Source organism: Notolabrus celidotus, chromosome 19, assembly GCF_009762535.1.
Source record: "Notolabrus celidotus isolate fNotCel1 chromosome 19, fNotCel1.pri, whole genome shotgun sequence".
NCBI classification, from domain to species: domain Eukaryota; kingdom Metazoa; phylum Chordata; class Actinopteri; order Labriformes; family Labridae; genus Notolabrus; species Notolabrus celidotus.
The window spans coordinates 17,860,589-17,881,265 of record NC_048290.1 but is presented as its reverse complement, the minus strand read 5'-3'; the positions used below and the strand labels follow the sequence as shown (position 1 = coordinate 17,881,265).

The following is a 20,677-nucleotide window of genomic DNA, read 5'->3' as shown; positions in this document are numbered from 1 at the left end:
GTATTTCATCTCCTCCTCTCTATTCTTCATGTAATCATGTCTGTATGATAAACAGCAACATGTATCAGCTGTAGATTAACATAACACGCTCTGAATCGATGTAGAAAAGTAAACCAAGATCGTAGCAGGACGGGAAGCAGGCGACCGGCTATCAGAGAGACCACACTGCCCTCAAGCGTTTCGGAGGAGAATTGCTGCGCAACACGGACACATCGACGCACAAGTATGTGGGGCTCATGTCCGCATCAGCCCCTGCTGCGTAGGGGCGACGCAGAAGTATAAATCAGCCTTTAGTGTGCGGTAAAGAGGCGGGCCTTTAGCCTCCTCGCTAACAGCTACAGTGTTCCTGCCTATTAGTCAGCCACGCCCTTATTTGGGTAAAACTCACAAGGTTAACGTCTTCTAAACTGCTGATAGAGACATGAGCTATTCAGACATGAACATTTTTTGTACCAGGCTGTAAACATGTTTATTTCTGCTGTAAAGATTGGCTCTTTGAATGGGTGTGTATGTGGTTTCTGGTGTTTCTGCAGCCAGCTTCAAGTGGATGCTCAAGGAACTGCTGTTTATGACACTTCTGAATCGGCTTCATTTCTTGATGTGGTTTTCTCTTGCAGTTGTCTGATTTTCAGTCCTTTTGGTTGGCTTCATGTCACGCTGAACATCCTGGCTGTTTCCCTGATGTTTCTTTTGTTGCAGGAAAGGCGTGATGCTCTTCCTTTCAGGGTCAGCTCAGTCCTTTGGATGAACCGGAACCTGTGAGCTTAGTTTGTTTGTGTTGTTGTGTGGCGTTAGTGTTTTCTTATCCAGTGCACATTTAAAAGCTCTCTCTCTGCAGGGATCCTTTCTGTAATGTTGTCAGACTCTTGGAATAACAAATTGAGCCTGTGGACACACTTTGATGGACCGTATTTGCCCCTAGAGATGATCTTGTAACTATTACAGTGTGCTCTGCGTCAGCGGTTACACCCCAAAATATGTCAGACAGAAAAAAGTGGAAGAAAATCCCTGCTTGACTTGCGGAAGAAATCTTGTAGAAGCTGCTTCCATTGACAGTATACCTCGTACATCATGCATTCGTCCAATAGTCTACTTTGATAATCTCCCTCCTCCACCTGAAGGTCGTACAGAGTTAAATTTGAGGAAAATAAACAGCTGGATTATCGCACTTACATAACCATCGTATCGCCCTCCTTCCCCTCTCCCTCATTGGGGAAATATGTTGCATTGTGTCATGAGACTCTCCCATTTCCTGCAAATTCCTCCAGCTTCCATCCTCCCAGCGTGGCGTCATTCAGTACGACCCCGGCTTATGTTTGCAGATGGTTGTCACAGAAACATGGAGCTGCTAAACGAATGACTTCATCCACTTCTCTCCGGACTTCTCGGGGGTTTTGGGAAGGTCATTGTGAGTTATTGATTTAGCTCCGCTCCACCCCTGAGATGTTTTCATATCAGATGTTATTCCATCAGGGAGGATGTTCAGCTCTCTTTAGAAGCATCTAGATGACTGTGATCTATGAGCAATCATTATAATAAGCTACATTGATAACCATTAGCCTGCGTTCATCCTCCCACACTCTCCTGTGTGTTATCTCTTTGCAGGTTTCTCTCATCACTCACAGTCAGAACAGGATCTACAGCACACAGAGTCTCTGAAAACATCCGTTCATGCAGGAGCTCTTACAGAATGTACATAAAAGATTAAAGGGCTGCAGAGTTCATGGAAACATAATTAAAATCTCATCACGGTGAAGTGCAAAGTGAAAGATTAGAAAGAATGTTTTAAAGGTAAAATGTGAGGAACTGCGTCATGATGAATCACTGTAGGTCTGCAGAGAAGCTCTCACCTGCAAGATTAACTGCAGTTCCATCATTATCCACATGTGAGCATTTGCAATAAACGTATTCAAAGAGTCTGGATTTATCGCTTTAAGTAAGATGAATTATTTAATTTAAAATAAGCAATGCTATCTCACTCAGCAGGTGAACACTTGGCGTGTTGGATGGAGGTGTAATATTTATGCTTTCACATCATTTTGAAGCAGTCAGATGAAGCTTAACTAGCTCCTGCAGATTTACTAGGTTCACTTAAGTGGCGAAAAGAAAACAGCTTTTTGGATTTATGTTGGATTTCAGAGAGTTGACATAAAAAAACTGAGTATTAGCTTATTAAAGGATTATCTTATCTTATTATCTTATCTTATATATTGCATCATTTCATTATTGCTCACTGAAAAGGAGTCATTGCACGTTGCATGTTTTTCCTGCATCATACAGGCTCATTACGTACATCCTATTAGTCTACTTACGGACATACAAAAATATTAATGTGAAATGATCATTCCCTCACAATGCAAGTCATTTTATTAAAATTGTATAATTCAAAAAATACTGCAATCAGTCTGTTTTTTAGGGCTGCAACCAAAATTTATTTTTAGAGTTGATCAATCATTAGTTATTACAACAATAAATCGACTTTTCAGACAACTATTTATTTATTTAAAGGGACAGTGCATATGAATGAACATTTTTCATTTTTCATTCAAGTAAATATGCCATATGGTTAATTTTCATCCGTCGTCCCTGGCAGGTCAGAACAGAGTTAACTACAAACGATAAAGATAAATAACAACAGATGGAAACATTATTATATCGTTACAATGAAAACTACAATACATCACAAGAGCGTGTATAAGTTAAGCAAAAATGCAAATAAGCGCATATATTATTATTTGCATGATTACTTAACGGCTCTCATTTAGCGTTCAGCTTTTAAGTTCAACATCTTTGTTTGAAGCTTAAAAAACATCTCTTTCTTCAAACACTACTGCATCACCCTCATAATTAGAAAGGTCTGTGGTACAAACAACTAACGTCCTTTGTGCAGCATGATGGTGAAATGCCAAACTAAAGAAGCTTTAGGACATGATGGTGTTGCATCCACACAGCGTCTGATTTACTTTATTTTATTCACCTGTTGCTTCCAGGTTGCTGTTTTACGTAAGCACCTTTCAGCAGAGATAGTAAAGACGACAGAGGACTCACTTCCTAATAATCTAGCTCCTGAAAGGATGTTACATCTGAACCTGAACTGGAAGCATGTGATGGCGTAACTGACTACTTATTGTCATTGATTTTAAAGACAATAGGGAGTTATTCTTGCACCCCTTTGATTTCCCATACAGCCCATTTAGATGCCCATTCCTTTCAATCTGATGATGCAGATCATTGCAAAAAAAAGTATTTTTGTAAACAGAGAAATCTTTAAAACTGCTTTTTTATATGAACTTTTGCAGATTTTTTTGAGTTATTAAGGCACCTATATTTGATTTCTGATCATTTTAAAGTAGTTAAAGCAACTCAATCTTTATAGAATTACAACCTGCAAGAATTTAAAGCCTTTTTATCTCCTTTCCTGAACTGTCGCATTTGCATTCACCAGCAATCAACCGTTATCAGGCTGCTGCTCTTAAAGTGTTTAATGTCTCTCATTTAAAGCACATCTCCACTGACAAACATGCTGTTTTTACACGGTGAGGTTACAGATTCAGGCTTTAAAGAGGGAAACATTCCTGATTATTTCAAACAGAAAGGGTTAACAGTGAGAGCACCTTTGTGTTGCCTGTAAAAGCAGGTATTTGGACTATGAACGGCGATGACTGTGACAGTCACATGCAGCTCCGACTCCCTTTTTTATTACATTTTAAACATGCCTTAAAAAGAGCAGTGTGAGTTGTATAACTGCAGCTTTCAGTGGAGCAGAGGCTGACAGCCTGATATCAGTGTGTGGGCGTTAGCTGCAGAAAGCCCTCAGAGGCAGCAGTGAGTTTGAGAGAGGGAGGCTGTTATCTGCTGATACAAGATGGACCACGCTGCTATCTTCATTTACAGAGCTGTTTTTAGAGACGGCACGGAGCTGCAAGTGACGCTGCTCTAATGTAGACTTGTTCTTCATGCAGAGACGCCACTTAAATGTAGAAGATTTGAATTGTGGGACGTGGAGATGATGAGTCAGAAGACGTGTAGCTAGTATCCCTGCATCATTGTGCACCGAGCATTAAAGGAGCAGTACGGCAGATTAAACCGCTCAAATAATTATGGTGTGGTCACAAAGGTATCACTTAGACAGGAATGAGGAGGTGTCCCTGATAATGAAGGCTGCTAGCTTTAGCTCAGCTTGTGTCCCTGCTAACTCAACAAGGAAATTTTTGACTCAAGGTCTTATGTGTTTTAATTCCTCGTAAATAATTGGAGCTTACATTTTTTGGTAAAGAGGGGACTCAGGTGAATAAAGAGGTGTAGAAGTTTAGGTTTGATGGAGAGTTGAGAAAAATGCAAGGAGCAGCACTCGAATAAACATAAACGTGAAACCATAAACTGTGAAAACAGGACATTTTTGTGACTGTCATCATACGTTAAAACCATATCCTGTATAATAAATGGGTCGTAGTCTCCGTGACATCATCCATCTGTTTCTGAAGCTGATCATCGGCAGGTGCCATATTGGAAATGCAGAACTCAACCTAACTTCTGTGGAGCTAGTGTCAGGTAAAGAGGCGGGTCTTTAACCTACTCGCTAACAGCTACAGGGTGCCCACCTTTCAATCAAGTCAGCCACGCCCTTAATTGGACAAAAATCGGACATATAATATCTTTAAAAATATTGAGTTATAATAAATCCACCCAGTACAGTGTGTGCTGATAGAGAAATGAGTTACTCAGACTAAACTGTTTTTTGAACCAGGCTGTAAACATGTTTATTTTAAAGATCGTCTTCTTTGAATGGGTTTGTATGTGGTTTCCAGTGTTTCTGCAGCTAGCCTCTAGTGGACACTCAAGGAACTGCAGTTTTTAACACTTCTGCATCGGCTTCATCTCTCTTCATCCAACACAGCTGCAATGGCTGCTCACATGCGATGCCCTCTGCATCCAGACCTCATGCTCCTCATGTGGAAGCTGTTCGTCTGCATCCTCATATTTAATAATGAGACTGTTTCAGTGTTTTGTTGAGGCTTTACAAAGGTCAGCTGTGTCTCTTCCTCAGTGATTAGGTTGTAAATGTCAGACTAACAGAGAGATTACTTCTGATGGGAATAATAAAATCAGCCTGTTCTGTGGAGCCTGTCCTGTTTAGCCTCCATCAGAACGAGGCTGAGGTCGCTCCAAATCCCTGAGATGATTTAAGCTCTCTGTGAACTGGGACATGTTCGGGGATGGGGGAGGGGAGCTGGATCACATCCTGGACGGTCACTTTTTCAGGCATTACTGTAGTGATACTGCCGTTTGTGTGTGTGTGTTTGTGTGTTTGTGTGTTTGTGTGTTTGTGTGTTTGTGTGTGTGTTTGGAGGCTCACATGCTTGTCTGGAAAAGCTAATGTCTCTCTGGGGACCAAAGCGTCTCTGCGCTCTGGCTCCAGTTAAAAAGCTCCACACTGCTGACTCCACTAATCCTCCCATTGAGCGTAGACCTGGACCAGCACTCTCTCTCTCTCTCCCATCCATCCATCTCTTTGTGTATCGCTGTCTGCAGCATCGACAAAAACCCTTTCACGTCTGGTAGACCCCCGCCCTCGGCCTGGGTTTTGGTTGACCTTGGTTTGGTCAGACAGATCAATAACAAACCTGATCAGTTCTGAACTACCAACTACGCTCAAACTCCCCAGCCTCAGGGTCGTCGACTTCCTCGATTCATTCCCTGATTCCTCAACATGAATACAGATCAGTGAGGTTGCAGTCCAGACATTTCTCACAGTTCAGAGGAGCTGACTGCAGTGCTCTCTTTGTGAAGTGAAGCCTGGTTACTGTTCGCATGCGTGTGGAATTTCCGCCCCCCCCCCCACCCCTCTTTGGCATTTCAGCTGCTGGCCCCTTTGACTGCTCAGCCAGAGACAGGATGGGGGAACGGGGGGGGGGGGAGTTGTTTAGACAAACAGTCCTGTTCTTTCAGCCTGCAAAAAAGTTTGAGCCAAGAAGCATACGGTCTTGATATAGACAATTTGTTGTTTCTTTGAACATTTTATTAGACTCTTAAATTACTTAAATGAAAATATGCAATTAAATATGTTTTAATAAATATATACAAAATAAAAAAACATTTATTATCATAAAATAAATAAAGTTTAATTCATAATTAAAGATATACGTTTTCTAAAAAGGACAATAGTTTTGTTTTTTAAACTTTTTTATAAAACTAAGAGACAGATCTCATGCACAATAATTTCATTAAATTAATTAAAATAAAATTAAGTTCATAGTTTAAAAGAGAAAAGTTAAAAGGAAATTAAAAAAATTTAAATGAATAAATATATAAGAATTAAATTAAATAGAAATAGTTTAATTAATAAATAAAACAATTAAAATAATAGAAACGTCTGAAATAGATACTATACAGTTTAAAGAAAAATAAATAAATAAATAAAATAAGAAAATTAAAGTAATGATGCATATAATAAATCAACTCAACTTTATTCATAGCACCTTTCATACATACAAACATGCAGTCCAAAGTGCTTCACAAAGTACAGAGACAAAGAAAACAACAGAGAAGGGTAAAATAATAAGACATCATAAAAAATACTTAAAAATACAATGAAATCAATACAGTAAAATTAATGAAATATATAAAGTTAGAAAGAAAAATTTAAAATAAGATAAAGTAAAAAGAAAATTAAATACATTTATTAAAACAATGATCAGAGATGAGTCCATATTTACACGTCTGAAACCTCATATCGCTTAACCATCACTTACGCTGGGCATGCTCGCACTAAACAGCCAATTTACCTCTAAACAGAGGGACTGCAGGCACAGCTTAACACCACTGGGAGGTCGACATATTAATGAATACAGTAGCTTCACTTCTGCAGAGTTAGACAGTAATAGTTATGGACCACGTTATGGACCAGTTATAAAATGCAGAATTTACTTGCACAAAGTCTGAGCGATGGCAAAGACAGCAGGGCCAGCAGCACCTGGGATGAGCTTGTGAAGTTAACCTCTGCTGAAAGAGTCAGGTGATGTCTCTGAATCATCATGAGACAATGTCCAGAGTACATGCTGAAAATGATGACCTTGTTGACTGCATAGATCTGCTGATGTGGTTTGGTTTTCTCCTGAAGAGGGTGTGAGTTTTGTGTAGCTGTGAGAGACGCCCACTCTGCTGCAGGTGCTCTCTTTGATGTCATCAATAATGCACATATCTTCAAATAGATGCAGCACAAGGAACTTAACTGCACACTCCGCGGCTTGCCTTCTAAGTTTTTTTAACTTTGCATGATAATGACTTCAGCCTAAGGATGGGGGGTGAAGTGGCAATAAATAGATATAAGCAGCTGCTTTTTCCTTATGCAGTTTAAACCAGTTGATGATAAAACCTAGGTCTGATGATGGGTGTTATTTATCTGTTTTCAGAGAATGGACGCCTCAGGCAAAGTGCTGGAGACAGCCGAAGACATCCAGGAGCGCCGGCAGCAGGTGCTGGACCGCTACCGGCGCTTCAAAGACCTGTCGATGATGCGCCGGCAGAAGCTGGAGGACTCTTACCGCTTTCAGTTCTTCCGCCGTGACGCAGACGAGCTGGAGAAGTGGATCCAGGAGAAGCTGCAGATCGCATCTGATGAGAACTACAAGGACCCCTCCAACCTGCAGGTACGTCAGCGGGGGTTTGAGGTCTCTCTCTGTGTGAGCTTTTATTGATCTGGAAGTTGGTCATGAGACTTTCTTTCTCTCTCCAGGGTAAGCTGCAGAAACACCAGGCCTTCGAAGCTGAAGTTCAGGCCAACTCCGGGGCCATCATCAAACTGGACGAGACTGGAAACCTCATGATCACCGAGGGACACTTCTCCTCTGAGACCATTCGAGTAAGACCAACAATCATTAACATGCAGTCACTGTTACATGCACACTTCATCCACCTTTAACCAGCTTGATGTGATCCAGTCCTTCACGCCTTACCGGACACAGCAGAGACCCATAGTTACAAGTCACAATATGGCGGAGTATATCAAAGTAGGTGCTGTGGACAGAGTTTGAATCTTGAGTGCGGTGAAACTTCCTGATGTAGCTCTTTGCAACGAGTGAAACCTTCCTCTTATACTTATAAACTTAAACAGGAAATGATGCTTTCTGTTTCCTGGTGGTACTTTTGGAGACAGATCTTCCGTTAGAGCATGGATGTTTACCCTCTCCTTCATTTCTTATGTTCGCCAACCTGTGTCACCTCTTTGCATCAGTGTGGTAACTCCTCTTCCTCCCGTGCTCTAGACTCGTCTGGAGGAGCTGCACCGTCTGTGGGACCTCCTGCTGATGAGGACTAAGGAGAAGGGCATGCGTCTGCTGCAGGCCCAGAAGCTGGTGCAGTACCTGCGTGAGTGCGAGGATGCCATGGACTGGATCAATGACAAGGTACTGCTAACATCTCGACATTCTCAAATCGATTGAGCAGTTTTTACAGTATGTTTTGATCTTTACGGTTTGATTTAGGCGTCAAAGCTTTTTGTTATCTTTAGGGAGCAAATTCCAAGAGGACCTGCAAAAAATAACAATAAAAATGTAGAAAATCATCTCTTTTTTGAAGTTACAGTCATGCATAAGGTCATCTGAAGGTTTAATGTTTGAGTTAAAGCAAGCATAAGCGACATCAACAACTTTCGTAGCTCCCAGTTATGCTAGTTTTTGCAAAAAGTGACTCAACTCAGTGTGATTGAGGTTGTTAATCATGGCCTCTGGGTTATATGTTGTGTTTTAATGGAGTCAGGTAACAAATATTAGTCTGTTAGCTCCCTGTTCTAGTTCCACACAATCAGAAATAAACTTTAGAATGAGGTCTAACACAAGTAGGGGAAGTATTGCTCTCCTAGTTCAAAGTTCATGATAACTGGAAGCTAAGTAATCGAATGAGGAAGAAAAACGAGGTTAAGTTTGTCAAGTTTGCAAAAGCCAGGAGCTTTAACATAAATAGCTGTATATAAATAACTAATATCTAACCCTTTAAAGACAGATTCATTATCTGACATGTTAACCTCTCCACTTTTAGGAGGCCATGGCCACCTCTGAAGAGCTGGGTCAGGACTTGGAGCACGTGGAGGTCCTGCAGAAGAAGTTTGAGGAGTTCCAGACCGACCTGGCTGCTCACGAAGAGCGCGTGAACGAGGTAAACCAGCTGGCCGCCAAACTCATCCAGGAGTCTCACCCCGAGGCCGAGCTCATCGTACGCAAGCAGGAGGAGGTGAACACGGCCTGGCAACGCCTGAAGGGTCTCGCCCAGCAGAGGCAGGGGAAGCTGTTCGGGGCGGCTGAGGTGCAGCGCTTCAACAGGTAAGAGCTGATATCACCCAGAGTAAGATAACATACAGAGAATATAGAGACTCAGAGGGGATGTTAATGCAAACTTGCGTGTTTGTTTTGATCCACAGGGATGTAGACGAGACCATCAGCTGGATCAAGGAGAAGGAGCAGCTTATGGCCTCTGATGACTTTGGTCGGGATCTGGCCAGCGTGCAGGCTCTGCTACGTAAACACGAGGGTCTGGAGAGAGACCTGGCTGCTCTAGAAGATAAGGTAAGGACATGCTTTAAATATCACTGTCTATAAGGAACAGCTAAATGACTCTAAATGGGACCACCATACTAAATGAACATCCTGCTGTGTTGAAGAAGACTTGAAACTAGAGATTGAGGAAAACGTCTCCTGAGAAGGAGACTTGTTTTCTGAAAGAGTTCTGTATACTCAGATTTTTTTAGCGTCTTCCTTCCTCTTCCTCCATCAGGTCAACACTCTGGGCGGTGATGCAGAGCGCCTGCAGCAGACACATCCTCAAAACGCCTCCCAGATCCACCTGAAGAAGGATGAGCTCATCACCAACTGGGAACAGATCCGCACTCTGGCTGCCGAGCGCCACGCTCGCCTCAACGACTCCTACAGGTAGAGTTTTAGCCGCAGCAGAGTGATGCACCGTCAACCTTTTATCAGCTGAGCCGTATCGAGTTTGATTTACTGCAGATGTTAGCTCAGGGTGTGTACTGTACAGACTGCTCACTCCTGCCCCCTTGTGTCTGTCTTCAGGCTGCAGCGCTTCACCGCTGACTTCAGGGATCTGACCAGCTGGGTGACGGAGATGAAGGCTCTGATCAACGCTGACGAACTGGCCAATGACGTGGCTGGAGCCGAGGCTCTGCTAGACCGCCACCAGGAACACAAGGTACACTGTCCATAAAGTTAGACTATCTTTGAGTTTGTTATGATGCAACTGTGGGATCTGTAAGACCTGAAAAACAAAATGAAGGTGTTTCATTTTGCCGTTCTGCGTCTCAGGGAGAGATCGACGCCCACGAGGACAGCTTCAGAGCCACCGATGAAGCTGGCCAGGCCCTGCTCAACACTGGACACTACGCCTCTGATGAGGTCAAGGAGAAGGTAAAACTGTGAGAGCAGCAGGACCCTACTTTCTTCTTGTGATTCTAAAAGTTCTGCATGGACAGAATCGCTGCATTTTGTCTCAAAAAGGAGACTTGGAAAACTGAAACCAAGCAATATTTTGAAATTTGCATAAATGTGGATGAAAGTCTTACACCTAAATTAAATTTAAAGAAAGATTATACCATGCATCACATGAATATACAATCTAATGACAAATGTGTCATTCAGAAAATTAAAAAAGATGCAATTTTTCAGAAAAAATAAGCAGAGTCTAGAAAATAAACGATTTGATAGATTGACAGTTTCACTGTCTCATTGGTTGTTTTAACATTCTCATGTTTTCTATGCAGCTTGGCATCCTGTCCGAGGAGAAGGAGTCTCTGCTGGAGCTGTGGGAGGTCCGCAGGCAGCAGTACGAGCAGTGCATGGACCTGCAGCTCTTCTACAGGGACACGGAGCAGGTCGACAACTGGATGAGCAAACAGGAGGCTTTCCTCCTGAATGAAGACCTGGGTGACTCTCTGGACAGCGTGGAGGCTCTGCTGAAGAAGCATGAGGACTTTGAGAAGTCTCTGAGCGCTCAGGAGGAGAAGATCACTGTAAGTTATATTTATAACTCCAGTGATAAACACGTCACACTTCAGAGTTTTTCTTAGAAAGGATTCACTTTAACTGTATCTGTCGTCTTCAGGCCTTGGATGAATTCGCCACCAAACTTATCCAGAACAACCACTACGCCAAAGAGGACGTGGCCACGCGCAGAGATGCTGTAAGTGTTTAACTTTAAATCTGAGCAGTGAACATAAATGCAGCTGACCTGAAATCTTACGTCCTCTCTTCTTCTTTGCACATCTTTAGCTTCTCAGCCGCCGCAACGCCCTGCACGAGCGCGCTCAGTCTCGCCGCGCCGCCCTGGAGGACTCTTTCCACCTGCAGCAGTTCTTCAGAGACTCTGATGAGCTCAAGAGCTGGATCAACGAGAAGATGAAGACTGCCACTGATGAAGCCTACAAGGTAGATAGATTAATGATTGCTCTTTATCTGAAGTAAAATCAAAACTATGTCAGATACTCAGAATAAATGAGGTTCTGCAGAGAGAAAGACAAACTTGGACTTCGAAACTTTAACAACAAGAAGAAATTAAGTACAAGTGTCTCTTCTGAGGTCTTTTAAAACATAATTTAGCGGCACCTATTCCAGAAGATTTTTCAAAAACATATTTGGGTCTCTGGTTTTATATTTCCTTGATTCTTATTGTGAGAGGTGTTTGTAAGGCTGCCAGTTCCTTTTTTAACCCCTGCTCTCCCTCTCCTCTCTGGAAACAGGATCCCTCCAACCTCCAGGGCAAGGTGCAGAAACACCAGGCCTTCGAAGCCGAGCTGTCAGCCAACCAGAGCCGCATCGACGCTCTGCAGAAGTCCGGCCAGGAGCTGCTGGATGGGAAACATTACGCCTCCGATGAGGTGGCCGGCCGCATGGAGGAGGTCAGCTCGCAGTGGAAGAAGCTGCTGGAGGCCACAGAGCTCAAAGGTGCTGCTGCAGGAAACGCTCGTCGCTCCACAACAATGTGTTACGGAGAAGGAATCGATGTCTAATCAGATATTGTCTCGTTTAGGCATCAAGCTGCGTGAAGCCAACCAGCAGCAGCAGTTCAACAGGAACGTGGAGGACATCGAGCTGTGGCTGTACGAGGTCGAAGGTCACCTGGCCTCAGACGACTACGGGAAAGACCTGACCAGCGTCCAGAACCTGCAGAAGAAACATGCTCTGCTTGAGGCCGACGTGGCTGCTCACCAGGTCAGACATATATCATGAAAGAATCACTTCAGGTGTTTCTTTAACAACAGAGTAAACAATAACATCTCGTCTTTCAGGATCGTATCGATGGCATCACAATCCAAGCCCACCAGTTCCAGGACGCCGGACACTTTGACGCCGACAACATCAGTAAAAAGAAAGAAGCCTTGGTGGTTCGGTACGAGGCGCTCCGTGAGCCGATGGCCGCACGCAAACAGAAACTGTCCGACTCTCTGAGACTGCAGCAGCTGTTCAGAGACGTGGAGGACGAGGAGACGTGGATCAGAGAGAAGGAGCCCATCGCTGCCTCCACTAACAGAGGTGAGACTGAGTGGAGTCACGGCTTTAGAGACATGAAAGAGGACTCCAGGAGAATAGAGCGCAGTCAGCAAAGTCCTTAGATACACAAGGGAGCCTTTCTGTTTGAAGTCTTGAGTGAGACGTTTGCTTTTAAGTTTATAGAGACGAGATGAGTGTGGGCTAGAAGTCCAAAATGGTGTGATCCCTCAGCTGGTTGAAGCATTAACAATGTCTCACATTGTGTTTCTCTCTCAGGTAAAGACCTGATCGGTGTCCAGAACCTGCTGAAGAAGCACCAGGCCCTGCAGGCTGAGATCACCGGACATGAGCCCCGGATCAAGGCCGTGTCACAGAAAGGAGAGGCCATGGTGGAGGAAGGTACTCGTCTCATTTTAAACTGTGTTTGTTTCATTGAATCTGTATCTGAACTTTCAGACTGATCATTAGTCCTCCTCGCTCTCAGGACACTTTGCTGGAGAGGAAGTGAAAGCTAAGCTGGCTGAACTTCACGGTCGCTGGGACACTCTGAAGGGGAAAGCGTCTCAGAGGAGACAGGACCTAGAGGACTCCCTGCAGGCTCAGCAGTACTTCGCCGACGCCAACGAGGCAGAGTCCTGGATGAGGGAGAAGGAGCCCATTGTGGGGAGCCCGGACTACGGCAAAGATGAGGACTCTGCTGAGGTGCATGAAACACTTACTCCACATGTCTCTCATTAATGTCCTCATGTGATGAAAGCAGATCAGCTGAACGGTTTCTCTTCACAGGCTCTGCTGAAGAAACACGAGGCCCTGATGTCTGACCTGAGCGCCTACGGCAGCAGCATCCAGTCTCTGAAGGAACAGGCTCAGTCCTGCAGGGTAAAACCTGAACCCACTTTATTTCTTCTATTAGGAATCTTTTCATATCTTTTGTAAAGGTATTTTTTCTCTAAATGTTGTGTTATTATAATTATTATCAGGCAGCATAAATAGAAGTAGAGGTAGGGCTGCAACTTATGACAATTTTGATAGTTGACTAGTCATTGATTACTGACAAAACTTAAACTATGTAAGACGGATGATTTAGTTTGAATATGTGGTGTGATGAACATTTGCTCCACTTCTTATTGGTTGGAAAGGAGGAATATAAGGATCTTCATTAATTGAAAAAAGAAATCTAGGTTTTCAGCTCCATTAGGGGGGATTTCAGTTCACAGTTATGTCTTAAATCACTTTTGCAAATATTCAAAGTCAAAGTGTCTCAAAATGTTTTTTTCTAACAGCAACAAGTGGCACCAACCGATGACGAGACCGGGAAGGAGCTGGTCCTGGCTCTGTACGACTACCAGGAGAAGAGTCCGCGTGAGGTCACCATGAAGAAGGGAGACATTCTCACGCTGCTGAACAGCACCAACAAGGTACAGAGGAAGAACCTGCTTAGTGTGACACAGCATGAACAGAATTTACTGCTTTTTTAAAATATATGTCTGTAAATAAAATGTCTTAATGAACAAAGATCTCTTTGATGCAGAGGAATAAGAATAATGATTCATATGAACATCCCTCACTGACACTTCTCCTCTCCTCCCCGCTGTAGGACTGGTGGAAGGTGGAAGTGAACGACCGTCAGGGCTTCGTTCCTGCTGCGTACGTGAAGAAGCTGGACCCCACCCAGTCCTCATCCAGGGAGAACCTTCTGGATGAGCACGGCAGCATCGCTCTGCGTCAGGACCAGATTGATAACCAGTAAGAGCCCACGTCACACCCTCTGTAATCTCTTTTATTTAATAACCACTTCCTCCTCTCCTGCTGTAACTTCTCCTCCTCATTGTTGAGTCTCTCCTCTTCTCTTCTCCTCTCTAATCATGTTTTCTACTCACTAACGGTCTCGCCCTCGGCCTCTCTGTGTTTCCTCTGCTTTCCTCTCGCTGTGTGTAACAACTTTAATCTTGTGTCGCTGTGCGCTCGCCTCGCGCTGAGCAGGCTTGTCACCAAGGAGGCCTGCAGTGTGTCAGTGCGCATGAAGCAGGTGGAAGAGCTGTGAGTAGGAACCAGCGACTCTCTGCGTGTTGTGATCGTGATAAACTCAATACCATCCTCAGCCGTACGTCCCTCCAAACCCTCAGAACCCTCCATGTCGTGTTCCTCACCCTCGTCTTCTATCCGACACGGGGATAGAAGCGCCTTCAGTCCACAGCTTTAACATCCTTTGTTTTACCAGCTTGCTTATGGATGAAAATGCCTGATTTCTGTCATATCATGAGCTTTTCTTTGGGTTTGGATCCATGTTTGCATCTCATTGTTGAAGGATCAAGGTGCTAATCAGAGAAATGATCTCTTTATGTTCAAATCTTCGGATCCCAGAGGCTCCAAGAGGCCTGATTGAAAAGGATATATCAGCGTTTCAGTGTCTATTTCAAATGAAATATGTTAAGATTAACAATAGATAAGTAGATATGTAAAATAATAAATAAATAAATAAATACAATAGTTAATAAATATATTAATTAAATAAATAAAATAAAACAATTATAAAAAAATAATACAAAACATATTAATTAAATTAAACTAGATTTAAAAAGAAGGAGAGACCGGATTGACAGAACAGTCTGAGCCTTTTATTCCTGCTCTGATGTCTCAGCAACATAAATGCTCTGTGCAGGATCTTGAGGTCCTCTTCCTGATCTTTCCAGCCTTTCTAATGTGCAGAAGTAGAAATCCCTTAATATCTGACTCCCTGAATTTCCTCCAGCTTGTCTCAGTCCTTTCCTTTTAGAACCCCTGAGTCAGTTTTCAGCACTCAGATCAGGCTGCTGAGAGTGGAAATTCTCCCACCAGTGAATAAAGCATGACGTCAGGGTTACCTGATCTCCGGGACGCATAATCTCTTACGACTTAACAACTTACGGCTGGATTCAGAAAAATTCAGGTAGAAAGAAAACATTTTTACATGTTTTGAAGTCGAGAAGCAGAGTGTAAATGTTTGGGCCCAGCAGAGAATATCTCCAGCTGTTTCTAAATATTTAGATAATTCTGATTCTGCAAACTCATAAAGGTCAGGTATCACATCATCCTCATCAGCAACCATTTTTAATCTTTAAAAATGAGCTGTGTTTAAAGGAGAATGAAGCGTCTCTAAGTCTTCAAACCTCCATCAGTCTGATTATAATCTGTAACTCTTCTCCAGGTATGGCACTCTGTTGGAGCTTGGAGAGAAGCGTAAGGACATGCTGGAGAAGAGCTGCAAGAAGTTCATGCTGTTCCGTGAGGCTAACGAGCTGCAGCAGTGGATCAACGAGAAGGAGGGCGCCCTCACCAACGAGGAGGTCGGGTCCGACCTGGAGCAGGTCGAGGTCCTGCAGAAGAAGTTTGACGACTTCCAGAAGGTAATTTTCCAACCTGAGACACATAAAGCTCAACTCACACACTGTCCTGATTCTAAGTTAAGTTAAGAAAAAACTACAGCTCCCGCAACATTCTAGAATTCTGTTTTTAAGATCAAAGACAACGTTCTAGAATTCTGTTTTTAAGATCAAAGACAACGTTCTAGAATTCTGTTTTTAAGATCAAAGACAACATTCTAGAATTCTGCCTTTAAGATCAAAGACAACATTCTAGAATTCTGCCTTTAAGATCAAAGACAACATTCTAGAATTCTGTCTTTAAGATCAAAGACAACATTCTAGAATTCTGCCTTTAAGATCAAAGACAACATTCTAGAATTCTGTCTTTAAGATCAAAGACAACATTCTAGAATTCTGCCTTTAAGATCAAAGACAACATTCTAGAATTCTGTCTTTGAGATCAAAGAAAACATTCTAGAATTCTGCCTTTAAGATCAAAGACAACATTCTAGAATTATGTTTTTAAGATCAAAGAAAACATTCTAGAATTCTGTCTTTGAGATCAAAGAAAACATTCTAGAACGCTGTCTTTGATTTCAGAATTCAGAGAGAAAAGTCACATTCTAAAGAAGAGTCAGATCTCAACTGATCCTGCTTTATCCCTCTTTTTATATCATCAATAACTAATTCAAAGTAAACGAGTCAGAAACATGAACACTGAGACATAAATCAGCATGATAAGAACTTACTATAATGACAGAAGCAATGTTTGACAAACATTTATTTATTAAAATATAATTCAACTCATGTCCCAGCTGTTAACATGGAGGAGGCAGGGTTTATGTCCTATGCTGGAGCCTCTTAGTGTTTTAGCTTCACTTTTGGTGCACTGTCATGTCCTGTGTGTATGATCCAGAGTCTTAAACTTGTGTCATCATGTCTTCTTGTGTCAGCTTTCTTGCCCCTCTTCATGTTTTTCTTGAACCTTCATTTATGCTGTGATATTTATTTTCCTCCAGGATCTGAAGGCCAACGAGTCTCGTCTGAGGGACATCAACAAGGTGGCTTCTGAGCTGGAGTCTGAAGGTCTGATGGCCGAGGAAGCTCCCATGGTTCAGGCTCAGGTAAGCTCCACCTCCCTGATATCACGATACGAGACCCCTCCATTTTTTAACAGTGATTAATGTAGATCTTATTTTCTCTTTATGCAGCAACAAGAGCTGCTGGGTTCTGCTCCTGGCAAGGTTGTTAACTTTTCTATGAATTAAACACATTTCACTTCTTATTCAAGATTCAACATTTAATACCAATCACCTGAAAAACTAACAGAAACCTTATTCTTTAAAACAGGATGAAGCTGATTCAAAGACTGCGTCTCCCTGGAAGGTAAGCTCCATCACTATCAGCCCTCAGAGGACACATTCAAGCATTCATCTGTGTCATGTAAAACAAAATGCATCAACTGCAAAGATTTGACAGCCCGTCGATCTTGATCAGATACTGAAACTGTGCATGACTGTTCAGCATTGGGTTGATGTTTGGTGCTGCTGTGTCACTTTGGGAATAAACTGCAATCATGCCTGATAAAGGTGTGCTCAGACCAAAAGGAAGGCATGTTGTGATAACACACGTAAGGAATTTAAAGATCAGAGACATGCCAACATGTTTCAGGAGACTGAAGTCAAGTGAGGTTGAGTTTAGTTTGAAAACAGAAAGCTGGTTTAGCTCAGTCTGTCTAAATAACAGTTGTTGTCTCCTCAGAATTAAGTAAGACCAGACAAATCATGAATTTCTTTATTTGTAAAGCTTCAAATCTGAAGACTCTTTCCAAACAGAGCAGGTCTAGACCGCACTCTATGTTCTATTATTAACAAAGACCCAACATCAAGACCGAATAAGATCCAGTCCCATCTTACAGACAGGACTCAGTCTGATCTCATCTTAATCCACCACCAGCAGAGCACTTTGCAGCATTTAGCAAGTTACAGTGGCAAGGACAAACTTCCTTTAACAGGCAGAAACCTCCAGCAGGACCAGACTCATGTTAGACACACATCTGCTGAGGCCATGTTGGAGAGAGGGATAGAGGGAGATGAAAAGAGAGAGAGATGATAGTGGAGAGACGGATAGAACTAGTTGTAGCAGCTGGAGTCTGGCACGTCCACAGTAGCAGAGATCCAGAGGAACCTATGAGACAGGGGAGCTCAGGGAAGGTGTAACTTAAAAACAGAGCTTAGATCAGACTCAGGACTCAAGAGAGGAAATGAACCGAGCTGTGTGCACCTACAGGATGATAGAGCCTGGGAGGATGAATATGTCCTTATTGTGTTTATTCATCGTTAATAAACTCAAACTCCTCCGTGGTCAGGCGTGTTAGGACCAGTTTAGGCAGAAGCTCTCTTCTCTTTTGGTTTGAAAACAGCTTATATGATTAGACATTGATGAGACTGCCTGTCAGATGTCTCAATCATCTCCAGTATTCTGTGGACTCATCATAACTCAGAGCTCGGAGATGCTTCGTCTCTCGTCATGGTTGCAGTGATTACTACATCTCGGTTTGTTCTGAGTCTTGGGAAAGGACCAAGACGAGTCCTGGGAGTTTCCATAACTCTTGACTGGTGTGGTGTTTCTCTCTTTTTTGTCCTCCTCCCTTCTGTCTGCCATGTTTGTTCACTTTGAATATAGAATGTACGCTTGGCTGTACAAACCACGGCTAACTTTAATACTATCAAGGTAAGAGTGACTAGTCAAACCGGACCTCCCCTCTCCTCCCTGTCCTGCATCGTGATCAGTCACTAACCCATCGTCCTTTTGATGTCACATGACCCGTGTCGTCTGTCGTCTGTAGAGTCTAACTCAGGAGTATTCAGATGTAGTGTGCATCGTGTTATCTCTCATAGTGTTGACTGTAGTGTGACTTACGTCCACAGCATCCTTTTTGTTGTTTTATTTGTCCCTGTTCTGTTCCTCCCGTGCATCTCAACCCATCAATTACCTGCATCTGTTTGTCCCTCACTGTGTGCACGACAATCCCACTCTGCAAATGATCACACGACCAGCACATGTTGCAGATTTAAGCTCAGTATATATAGTAGCATCCTCCGCCCCACCTTAAAATCATGATGTCTACGATCACCTGACCTCACAGTCCTTTAATTTCAGCTGAGTTTAGTTCACATCCTGCAAATCAGAGCAAATTTTGACATCACAACTAAAAGAACAAAATCTGCAGGGTTGAGCAAATCCTTTAAAAGTTGATTGTAAATGATGCTGGTTGTTTTAGGAGCTGAATAATCGCTGGAGGTCCCTGCAGCAGCTCGCTGAAGAGAGAAGCAACATGCTGGGGAGTGCCCACGAGGTGCAGCGCTTCCACAGGTACGGAACAAACGCTCAGGATCACATTAAAACATCTTCAGTGCTGCACTCTTAAGATGCGTTTTGCAGCTTTAAAAAGAGATATAAATCTGGAATCCTGCACAAAGTCCTGTTTCTGTGCAGCTGCCCAGCAACGAAATAAAAATTATGACGATAGCAGTTCCTCACTTTAAGATTTAAGCAAAGCAGGCTCAAGAGAATTTAAAGCCTCGGTCTGTTGTTTCCTCTTCAGGGACGCTGATGAAACCAAAGAGTGGATCGAGGAGAAGAACCAGGCCCTCAACACCGACAACTACGGACACGACCTGGCCAGTGTTCAGGCTCTGCAGCGCAAACATGAAGGCTTCGAGAGAGACCTGGCTGCCCTGGGCGACAAGGTCCGATCATCTTTAAGAGACTGAAACGAGAGGAAAGCTGCTCCACATCCAGTGCTTCTCAGAAATTAAACGCCTGCTTTTATTTCCTCCTCCTTCTTCATCTAGGTTAACTCTCTTGGGGAGACCGCAGAGCGTCTGATCCAGTCTCACCCCGAGGCCGTGGATGACATCCAGGAGAAATGCACAGAGCTGAACACGGCGTGGAGCAGCCTGGTGGGACGAGCTGACCAGCGCAAGGACAAACTGGGCAACTCCCATGACCTGCAGCGCTTCCTGTCTGACTTCAGGTGAGGAGGAAACAGCCAAATGGAACGACATGGAGTAAAATGAAACACACATAGAGGAAATGCATGCTCAGGTTTATTCTTCATGTGCACGCAGAGATCTGATGTCCTGGATTAACGGCATCCGAGGGCTGGTGTCCTCAGAGGAGCTTGCCAAAGATGTGACCGGAGCTGAGGCTCTTCTGGAAAGACACCAGGTACGGAATTCATTCTTACCACCCTCATAAATAATCTGATAGTCGTCTTAAATCCTCCTAGGGCTCTAATATTTTGTGCAATCAAAGCACAGGTGACAGTAAAAGTGTAGCGTCTACTCTTTGAGGTACAGCTCCTCACAGGTTCAACGTATCTGCATCAGATTTGCTCAGAAACCCTCAAGACTTTGATCTCTCTCTGTGGTGGGATCTGTGATTTTCGTTAGAAGAAAACGGATACACCCTCTTACATGCTACTTCTGAATTAAAGTCTCAAATGTTTTTTATCTTATTAAAACAAAGATATCTGATTTAACCTTTAACTCTTGTTTTTTGTTATCTTTCCCGCCTCCAGGAGCACCGCACAGAGATCGATGCCCGTGCAGGAACCTTCCAGGCCTTCGAGCAGTTCGGGCAGCAGCTGCTGGTGCGCGGCCACTACGCCAGCCCTGAGATCCAGCAGAAGCTTGAAGCTCTGGACAGCGAGCGTGCCGACCTGGAGAAGGCCTGGGTGCAGCGCCGCATGATGCTGGACCAGTGTCTGGAGCTGCAGGTAAGGAAGTGTTGCGACACAATGAGACAGAAACATCTCTCCTTGACATCCGCTCA

At 43.3% G+C, this 20,677-nt stretch overlaps 1 protein-coding gene across 4 annotated transcripts in view; it reads left to right on the top strand.

Moving 5' to 3' along the window:
- The window catches only part of sptan1 (spectrin alpha, non-erythrocytic 1), a 35,686-nt gene that overhangs the window by 5,738 nt on the left and 9,271 nt on the right, over positions 1–20,677 (top strand). For 2 of the 4 annotated variants that reach the window (XM_034709507.1, XM_034709505.1), the window contains exons 2-30: positions 7,413–7,649; positions 7,736–7,861; positions 8,265–8,405; positions 9,037–9,317; positions 9,416–9,560; positions 9,769–9,923; positions 10,065–10,200; positions 10,314–10,415; positions 10,769–11,017; positions 11,110–11,187; positions 11,277–11,432; positions 11,744–11,948; positions 12,034–12,215; positions 12,293–12,536; positions 12,771–12,893; positions 12,979–13,196; positions 13,281–13,373; positions 13,778–13,912; positions 14,092–14,240; positions 15,682–15,880; positions 16,858–16,962; positions 17,050–17,082; positions 17,189–17,224; positions 18,524–18,571; positions 19,122–19,213; positions 19,446–19,590; positions 19,696–19,877; positions 19,972–20,071; positions 20,424–20,621. In XM_034709507.1, the coding sequence (XP_034565398.1) occupies positions 7,416–7,649; positions 7,736–7,861; positions 8,265–8,405; positions 9,037–9,317; positions 9,416–9,560; positions 9,769–9,923; positions 10,065–10,200; positions 10,314–10,415; positions 10,769–11,017; positions 11,110–11,187; positions 11,277–11,432; positions 11,744–11,948; positions 12,034–12,215; positions 12,293–12,536; positions 12,771–12,893; positions 12,979–13,196; positions 13,281–13,373; positions 13,778–13,912; positions 14,092–14,240; positions 15,682–15,880; positions 16,858–16,962; positions 17,050–17,082; positions 17,189–17,224; positions 18,524–18,571; positions 19,122–19,213; positions 19,446–19,590; positions 19,696–19,877; positions 19,972–20,071; positions 20,424–20,621 (4,290 nt within the window). In that variant the 5' untranslated portion in view covers positions 7,413–7,415. The remainder of the gene's footprint in view (positions 1–7,412; positions 7,650–7,735; positions 7,862–8,264; positions 8,406–9,036; positions 9,318–9,415; positions 9,561–9,768; positions 9,924–10,064; positions 10,201–10,313; positions 10,416–10,768; positions 11,018–11,109; positions 11,188–11,276; positions 11,433–11,743; positions 11,949–12,033; positions 12,216–12,292; positions 12,537–12,770; positions 12,894–12,978; positions 13,197–13,280; positions 13,374–13,777; positions 13,913–14,091; positions 14,241–15,681; positions 15,881–16,857; positions 16,963–17,049; positions 17,083–17,188; positions 17,225–18,523; positions 18,572–19,121; positions 19,214–19,445; positions 19,591–19,695; positions 19,878–19,971; positions 20,072–20,423; positions 20,622–20,677) is intronic. The other 2 variants (XM_034709509.1, XM_034709508.1) reach the window with 1 other exon arrangement.